Raw genomic sequence first — 9,334 nt, forward strand, 5'->3', positions numbered from 1 at the left:
CCCCCCACCCCGGACGTGGGGACACGGGGGGGACACGGGGGGGACACGAGTGGGGACACCGGGGGGACAATAGGGGGGGACAAGGGGGGGACAATAGGGGGGACACGGGGGGGACAAGGGGGGGACAATAGGGGGGACACGGGGGGGACACGGGGGGGACACGGGGGGACACGGGGGGGGACAAGGGGGGGACAATAGGGGGGACACGGGGGAGGACAATAGGGGGGACACGGGGGGGGACACGGGGGGGACACGGGGGGGACAATAGGGGGGACACGGGGGGGACACGGGAGGAACACGGGGGGGGACAAGGGGGGGGACACGGGGGGGGACAAGGGGGGGACAATAGGGGGGACAAGGGGGGGGACAATAGGGGGGACACGGGGGGGACACGGGGGGGGACACGGGGGGGACAAGGGGGGGACACGGGGGGGACAAGGGGGGGACAATAGGGGGGACACGGGGAGGACAATAGGGGGGACACGGGGGGGACACGGGGGGGACACGGGGGGGACAAGGGGGGGACACGGGGGGGACAAGGGGGGGACAATAGGGGGGGACACGGGGAGGACAATAGGGGGGACACGGGGGGGACATGGGGGGGACAATAGGGGGGACACGGGGGGGACAAGGGGGGGGACACGGGGGGGACAATAGGGGGGACACGGGGGGGACACGGGAGGAACACGGGGGGGGACAAGGGGGGGGACACGGGGGGGGACACGGGGGGGACAATAGGGGGGACGAGGGGGGGACACGCGGGGGACAATGGGGGGGACACGGGGGGGACACGAGGGACACGCGGGGGACAATGCGGGGGGACGGGGGGGGGACACGAGGGACATGCGGGGGACAATGGGGGGGGACACGGGGGACAGATTTGGGGGGACACGGGACCCCCAGGGGGACACGGGGGTGACAGAGGGGGACACCCGGGGGGGGGGTCACGGGACCCTGGGGGGGGGGGGGGGTCTGGCCCGGGGGGGGACACGTGGGGACGGGGGGTGGGACAGGGGTGTCACCCCCCCCCCCCCCCGTGCCACACGTGCCGCCGCTGGGCTGGCGAGGAAATGCCAGCGGTGCCAGCCCGCCCCCGCAGGATGCGGTGACAGCGACAGCGGGGACACCGGGACAGCGCGGGGGACACCGCGACACTGGGACAGCCCGGACTGGGGACACTGGGGACACTGGGGGACACTGGGGACACTGGGACAGCCCGGACTGGGGACACTGGGGACACTGGGGACACTGGGGACACTGGGGACACTGGGGACACTGGGACAGCGCGGGGGACACCGCGACACTGGGACAGCCCGGATTGGGGACACTGGGGACACTGGGGACACTGGGGACACTGGGGACACTGGGACAGCGCGGGGGACACCGCGACACTGGGACAGCCCGGACTGGGGACACTGGGGACACTGGGGACACTGGGGACACTGGGGACACTGGGACAGCGCGGGGGACACCGCGACACTGGGACAGCCCGGACTGGGGACACTGGGGACACTGGGGACACTGGGACAGCGCGGGGGACACCGGGGACACTGGGACAGCCCGGACTGGGGACACTGGGGACACTGGGGACACTGGGGACACTGGGGACACCGGTGCCAGCCCACACTGGGGACACTGGGGACACCGGTGCCAGCCCACACTGGGGACACTGGGGACACTGGGGACACTGGTGCCACCACTGCCAGCCCACACTGGGGACACTGGGGACACTGGTGCCAGCCCCCATGGGGGACACTGGGGACACTGGTGCCACCGGTGCCAGCCCACACTGGGGACACTGGGGGACACTGGGGACACTGGTGCCACCGGTGCCAGCCCACACTGGGGACACTGGGGGACACTGGGGACACTGGTGCCACCGGTGCCAGCCCACACTGGGGACACTGGGGGACACTGGTTGCCAGCCCCCATGGGGACACTGGGGACACTGGGGACACCCCCCATGGGGGACACTGGGGACACCGGTGCCACCGGTGCCAGCCCCCCCACCCCCCTCTTGCCCCGATGGGGGGGGTGGCGGTGGCGGTGTCGCGGCCGGGGGGGGTGTGGCCGCCCCCGTTGTCACCGCGGTGCCACCCGCGCCGTGCCCGGGCCAGCAGGTTCCTCCGGCGGCGGTCACCGGAAGCGGCGCTGCCACAGCGATGCCACCGCCGTGTCACCCTGATGCCACCGCCGTGTCACCCTGATGCCACCGCCGTGTGACCCCGCGAGGCGACCCCGCGAGGCGACCCCGCGAGGTGACAGCGGCGCTGCCCGTGTCACCCCAGCAGAGGTGGCGCCGTCCCCAAGGCGCGGTGCGGGGTCCCGCTGTCCCCAAGGTGTGTCGCCACCCCCGGCCCGTCCCCTTTGTCCCCGTTGTCGCCGCTGTCCCCTCCCGGGCCGGATCCGGGCGGGGAATTGCTGCGCCCTGACTCAGGCCGGGCTCAGCCGGAATTTCTGCCCCGGCCGCCCCTCCCTGGCCGGGATCGCCGGGATCGGCGGGGACATAAATCCCGGGAGGGGCCGGGGACAGCGCCGGGACGGCACCGGGACAGCACCGGGACCGGGACCGGGACAGGGACAGGGATGGAGCCGCTGGAGCTGCCCCGGGTAGGACGGGGGTGGGGTTAGAACGGGGATTGGGATTGGGATTGGGATTGGGAAGTGGGGGTTGGGATTGGGGGTTGGGATTGGGATCGCCGGGATCGGCGGGGCCATAAATCCCGGGAGGGACAGGGACGGGGATGGGGGACAGGGATGGGGACAGGGACAGGGACAGGACAGGAACAGGGATGGGGACAGGGGACAGGGACAGGGATGGGACAGGGATGGGGACAGGGACAGGGACAGGACAGGGACAGGGATGGGGACAGGGGACAGGGACAGGGATGGGACAGGGATGGGACAGGGATGGGACAGGGACAGGGATGGGACAGGGATGGGACAGGGATGGGACAGGGACAGGGACAGGGACAGGGGACAGGGGACAGGGATGGGACAGGGATGGGGACAGGGACAGGGATGGGACAGGGATGGGGACAGGGACAGGGATGGGACAGGGACAGCAATGGGACAGGGGACAGGGACAGGGACAGGGACAGGGACAGGGACAGGGACAGGGACAGGGACAGGGATGGGGACAGGGATGGGGATGGGACAGGGACAGGGGACAGGGACAGGGACAGAGGACAGACACGGGGCCAGGGCTGGGGCCGCTGGAGCTGCCCCGGGTAGGAGTGGGGTGGGACTGGGATTGGAGTGGGACCTCCACGGTGTCCCCCACGGTGTCCCTGTCCCCTCAGGGTTCCTGCTGTTCCTCGGGGCCAGAGCTGTCCCCAGGGCTGTCCCCAGGGTGTCCCCATGATGTCCCCTGTCCCCTCAGGGTTCTCTCTTTCTGTGGTGTCTCCACAGTGTCCCCATGATGTCCCCCCAGTGTCCCCATGTCCCCATGATGTCCCCACAGGGTTCCTGCTGTTCCTCGGGGCCGGGGCTGTCCCCAAGGATGTCCCCACAGTGTCCCCATGATGTCCCCCCAGTGTCCCCATGATGTCCCCACAGTGTCCCTGTGATGTCCCTGCAGTGTCCCCATGATGTCCCCGTGATGTCCCCACAGGGTTCCTGCTGTTCCTCGGGGCCAGGGCTGTCCCCAAGGATGTCCCCGGTGATGTCCCCGGCGATGTCCCCACAGTGTCCCCGTGATGTCCCCCCAGTGTCCCCATGTCCCCGTGATGTCCCCCCCAGTGTCCCCATGATGTCCCCCCCAGTGTCCCCGTGATGTCCCCGCAGTGTCCCCATGATGTCCCCGTGATGTCCCCGCAGGGTTCCTGCTGTTCCTCGGGGCCGGGGCTGTCCCCAAGGATGTCCCCGGCGATGTCCCCGGCGATGTCCCCGGGGGGCTGCGAGGAGAGCGAGGCCTGGCTGGGCCCGGGGGGGCTCCCCGCGGCCCTGTGCCCACGGAGCCCCCGCCGAGGGAGCGGCCCCGGAGCTCAGAGGTACGGCCTGGAACCCCGAATCCTGAATCCTGATCCCCATCCCAAATCCCAGTTCCGGATGCCGAATCCCAAACCCCGATCCTGATCCCCAATCCCAAATCCTGAACCCTGATACAGAATCCCAAATCCCCAATTCCAAAATTCCCCAATCCCCAGATCCCCCGACGGAGGACGACGTGTACTGCCGCTGCCCGTCCCCAAATCTCAATCCCAAATTCCCAAATTCCCCAATTCCCCAATTCCCAAATTCCCCAATTCCCCAAATCCCCAGATCCCCCGACGGAGGACGACGTGTACTGCCGCTGCCCGTCCCCAAATCTCAATCCCAAATTCCCAAATTCCCCAATTCCCAAATTCCCAAATTCCCCAATTCCCAAATTCCCCAAATTCCCAGATCCCCCGACGGAGGACGACGTGTACTGCCGCTGCCCGTCCCCAAATCTCAATCCCAAATTCCCAAATTCCCCAATTCCCCAATTCCCAGATCCCCCGACGGAGGACGACGTGTACTGCCGCTGCCCGTCCCCAAATCTCAATCCCAAATTCCCAAATTCCCAAATTCCCCAATTCCCCAATTCCCAGATCCCCCGACGGAGGACGACGTGTACTGCCGCTGCCTGTCGCGCAACGCTGTGCCACACGGCCACGCCCGTCACCGTGGGCTTCTACGCGCCCTGCGGCCACCGCCTCGAGTCCCTGCTGGCCAAGGTCACCGGTGCGTCGGGGATTCGGGATTCCGGGATTCGGGATTTTGGGGAACGCGCGGTCGGGCCGTGCTGGATGTTCGCAGGTGGCCCCACGGAGCAGCGGGGCGGGTTCGGGGCTTTTGGCGCCTGGCGGTGTTGGCTGAGGGGTTTGGGCTTTTAGCGCTGTCCCCAGTCGCAAATTTCAACCCAGTCCGTAATGGCAAACTCCCGTCCCAGTTCCAAATTCCTGTCCCAGTCCCAAATTCCCATCCCAGTCCCAAACTCCCGTCCCAGTCCCAAATTCCCGTCCCAGTCCCAAATTCCCATCCCAGTTCCAAATTCCTGTCCCAGTCCCAAATTCCCATCCCAGTCCCAAATTCCCGTCCCAGTCCCAAATTCCCGTCCCAGTCCCAAATTCCCATCCCAGTCCCAAATTCCCGTCCCAGTCCCAAATTCCTGTCCCAGTCCCAAATTCCCATCCCAGTTCCAAATTCCCGTCCCAGTCCCAATTCCATCCCAGTCCCAAATTCCCGTCCCAGTCCCAAATTCCCGTCCCAGTCCCAAATTCCCATCCCAGTTCCAAATTCCTGTCCAGTCCCAATTCCCATCCCAGTCCCCAAATTCCCGTCCCAGTCCCAAATTCCCGTCCCAGTCCCAAATTCCCATCCCAGTTCCAAATTCCCGTCCCAGTCCCAAATCCCAGTCCCAAATTCCCGTCCAGTCCCAAATTCCCACCCCAGTCCCAAATTCCCATCCCAGTCCCAAATTCCCGTCCAGTCCCAAATTCCCGTCCCAGTCCCAAATTCCCATCCCAAATCCCATCCAACCCAACCCAACTCAACCCATCCCAATCCCAAATTCCAACCCCAAATTCCAAATCCCACCGCAAACCCCCATCCAACCCAACCCAACCCAACCAAACCAAACCCAACCCAACCAACCCAACACCAAATCCCATCCCAAACCCCAAACTCCAAACCTCGTCCCAAATGCCAAACCCCATCCCAAATCCCCTCCCAAATCCAACCCAACCCAACGCAACTCAACCGAATTCAACTCAGCCAACCCAACTGAACCCAACCCAATCCAACACAAACCCCAAATCCCGTCCCAAACCCCAAACTCCAAATCTCGTCCCAAATGCCAAATCCCGTCCCAAATCCAACCCAACCCAACCCAACCCAACTGAACCCAACCCAACCCAACCCAAACCCCAAATCCCGTCCCAAACCCCAAACTCCAAACCTCGTCCCAAATGCCAAACCCCATCCCAAAACCAACCCAACCCAACCCAACCCAACTCAACCCAACTCAACCCAACCCAACTCAACCCAACCCAACCCAACCCAAACCCCAAATCCCGTCCCAAACCCCAAACTCCAAACCTCGTCCCAAATGCCAAATCCCCGTCCCAAATCCAACCCAACCCAACCCAACCCAACCCAAACCCCAAATCCCGCCCCAAATCCCCGGGATTTCCGTGCCAAACCAAGCCCGACTCTCTCCGGCAGCCTTCATGCGTGAGGAGATGTCGCGGCGCGAGGCCGCCGAGCTGCAGCGGGGCCACCGGAAGCCGCGCAGCCCGCACGGCTGGGGCCTGCTGGCGGCCCTGTGGCTGCTGGCCTTCTACGAGCCCGTGGTCACCGAAGGCCACCTGCGCCGCAAGAACCTCGAGTTCATCTTCATCCGCTTCAGCGCCTGGGAGTTCGCCGGCTGCGACAAGCTGTGGGCGGGGCTGGTGACCACGCTGTGCCACCGCATCCGGCAGCACTTCGGGGCGCTGCCGCTGAGCGTGTTCCACGTGCTGGGCTCCCGGCCGCGCTTCGCCTCGGGCTTCTCGCAGCGCGAGTGGATCCTGAAGAAAGGCGCGTGCCTGCGGCTCTGGGGCTTGCTGCTGGTGCTGGCCGTGGGCGTGGCCATCCTGCTGGTGGCCCTGCTGGTGCCCGGCGTCAAGGACCACCGCGCGCTCAAGGCGGTGGGCGGCGCCGTGGCCTCGCTGTCGGGCTCCTCGTTGGTGCTGGGCGCCCTGTCCATCCTCAAGAACTTCCTGGTGAGCGAGAAGAAGAAGATCGAGCGGCTGACGGACAGCGACCGCTTCGCCGGCCAGCTGGGCTTCATGAGCAAGGTCCGCGGCGAGGTGGAGGTGCTGGTGGATTTCTTGGCCTTCATGGAGGTGTTCGAGCGGCGGCGCTTGCGCGTGGTGCTGGAGATCACCAGCCTGGACTTGTGCTACCCGGAGAAAGTGGCCGGCGTCTTCAACGCCATGGCCACGCTGCTGTCGGACGCCAACGCCCCCTTCATCTTCCTGCTGGCCGTGGACCCCAGCGTCATCGTGCCGTGCCTGGAGCAGACGGGCTGCATGAAGGGGTTGGCCGACAACGGCTACCTCTACCTGAACCGCGCCGTCACGCTGCCCTTCTCCATCCCCGAGATGGGCTCCCGCTCGCGGCTGCGCAGCGTCGAGGCCGCCATCCAGACGCGCGAGGACCTCATGTACCGCATCATCGCCGACAACGTCGCCAAAACCCGCGGCGGTTGCGCCGCCGCCGCCGCCGCCGCCCGCCCGGCGGCTCCCGGTTGCAAGGAGGCGGACGCGGAGGCCGTGGCGTGGATCCACGAGGCCTTCCGCTGCCTCCACGACGCCTCCGACGTTCTCTCCCGCTACCTCCCCGAGAACGGGGCCAACGTCCGGCGCATCGTCAACACCATCCCCATCACCCTACGGCTCCTGCTGCACCGCGCCGGCGTCTCGGCCGCCGCCGTCGCCGTGTCCCCCCGCGCCGCCGCCGCCTGGGTGGTGCTGGCCGACCGCTGGCCCTGCCGCCTCAGCTGGAGCCTGCAGTGCCTGGAGGACGGCGGGCGCGGGAAATCCCTCTGGAGCGTCTTCCAGGAGCACGCGGGCGAGCTGAGCGCGCTGCGGCAGGCGCTGGGCAAGGTGCTGAGCCTGGACGGGGACCCGGAGCTTTTCCGGACTTTCCTGGCCCGGGATTTTCCCTTCGGAGCCGCCGAGGCGCGAGAGTTGCTGGGGGTCACGGTCAACTTGGACCACTCCATCCGGCACCAGATGGGATTGCTGCGCGCCATGGCGAGGCTCGGCAAAGCCGCGGCCGCGCCGGTGTCCCGCGGGGTGCAGTGCCCCTGCCCCCGCTGATCCCGGGATCCCGGAGGATTTCTGGGAACGGGGATTGGGAATTCCGAGGGTTTGCTCCTGGATTTTGGAGACTTTGGGATGATCCAGAGGGAATTCCGGGGTTTATTCCCGGATTTTGGCCGCGCCGGTGTCCCGCGGGGTGCAGTGCCCCTGCCCCCGCTGATTCCGGGATCCCGGAGGATTTCTGGGAACGGGGATTGGGAATTCCAAGGGTTTGCTCCCGGATTTTGGAGACTTTGGGATGATCCAGAGGGAATTCCGGGGTTTATTCCCGGATTTTGGCCGCGCCGGTGTCCCGCGGGGTGCAGTGCCCCTGCCCCCGGTGATTCCAGGATCGGGATTCCGGAGGATTTTTGGGAACGGGGATTGGGAATTCCAGGGGGTTTATCTCAGAATTGTGGTCCTGAAGAGACTGGGATGATCCAGAGGGAATTCCGGGGTTTATTCCCAGATTTTGGCCACGCCGGTGTCCCGGGGGGTGCAGTGCCCCTGCCCCCGCTGATTCCGGGATTGGGATCGGGATCCGGGAGGATTTCTGGGAACGGGGATTGGGAATTCCAGGGGTTTGCTCCCGGATTTTGGAGACTTTGGGATGATCCAGAGGGAATTCCGGGGTTTATTCCCGGATTTTGGCCGCGTCGGTGTCCCACGGGGTGCAGTGCCCCTGCCCCCGCTGATTCCGGGATTGGGATCGGGATCCTGGAGGATTTTTGGGAACGGGGATTGGGAATTCCGAGGGTTTGCTCCTGGATTTTGGAGACTTTGGGATGATCCAGAGGGAATTCCCGGGGTTTATTCCCAGATTTTGGCCGTGCCGGTGTCCCGCGGGGTGCAGTGCCCCTGCCCCCGCTGATTCCGGGATCCCGGAGGATTTCTGGGAACGGGGATTGGGAATTCCAAGGGTTTGCTCCCGGATTTTGGAGACTTTGGGATGATCCAGAGGGAATTCCTGGGTTTATTCCCGGATTTTGGCCGCGCCGGTGTCCCGCGGGGTGCAGTGCCCCTGCCCCCGCTGATTCCGGGATGCCGGAAGATTTCTGGGAACGGGGATTGGGAATTCCAGGGGTTTTATCTCAGAATTGTGGTCCTGGAGAGACTGGGATGATCCAGAGCGAATTCCTGGGGTTTATTCCCGGATTTTGGCCACGCCGGTGTCCCGCGGGGTGCAGTGCCCCTGCCCCCGGTGATTCTGGGATCGGGATCCTGGAGGATTTTTGGGAACGGGGATTGGGAATTCCAGGGGTTTGCTCCCGGATTTTGGAGACTTTGGGATGATCCAGAGGGAATTCCTGGGTTTATTCCCGGATTTTGGCCGCGCCGGTGTCCCGCGGGGTGCAGTGCCCCTGCCCCCGCTGATCCCGGGATCCCGGAGGATTTTTGGGAACGGGGATTGGGAATTCCAGGGGGTTTATCTCAGAATTGTGGTCCTGAAGAGACTGGGATGATCCAGAGGGAATTCCGGGGTTTATTCCCAGATTTTGGCCACGCCGGTGTCCCGGGGGGTG

At 65.7% G+C, this 9,334-nt stretch overlaps 1 protein-coding gene across 1 annotated transcript; it reads left to right on the forward strand.

Moving 5' to 3' along the window:
• Window positions 1-4,574: 4,574 nt before the first annotated feature.
• On the forward strand, window positions 4,575-7,829 carry LOC136306120 (NTPase KAP family P-loop domain-containing protein 1-like; the record flags this gene model as incomplete). The annotated part of the gene is given in 3 exon segments (XM_066209456.1): window positions 4,575-4,618; window positions 4,620-4,707; window positions 6,190-7,829. Coding segments are annotated over 3 exon segments (1,772 nt in total), but the record flags the coding sequence as incomplete, so codon positions are not given.
• Window positions 7,830-9,334: the final 1,505 nt, after the last annotated feature.

This window comes from Chamaea fasciata, unplaced genomic scaffold (genome assembly GCF_029207755.1).
Source record: "Chamaea fasciata isolate MVZ Bird 193981 ecotype frontalis unplaced genomic scaffold, bChaFas1.0.hap1 SCAF_1003, whole genome shotgun sequence".
In the NCBI taxonomy this organism is placed as follows: Eukaryota; Metazoa; Chordata; class Aves; order Passeriformes; family Sylviidae; genus Chamaea; species Chamaea fasciata.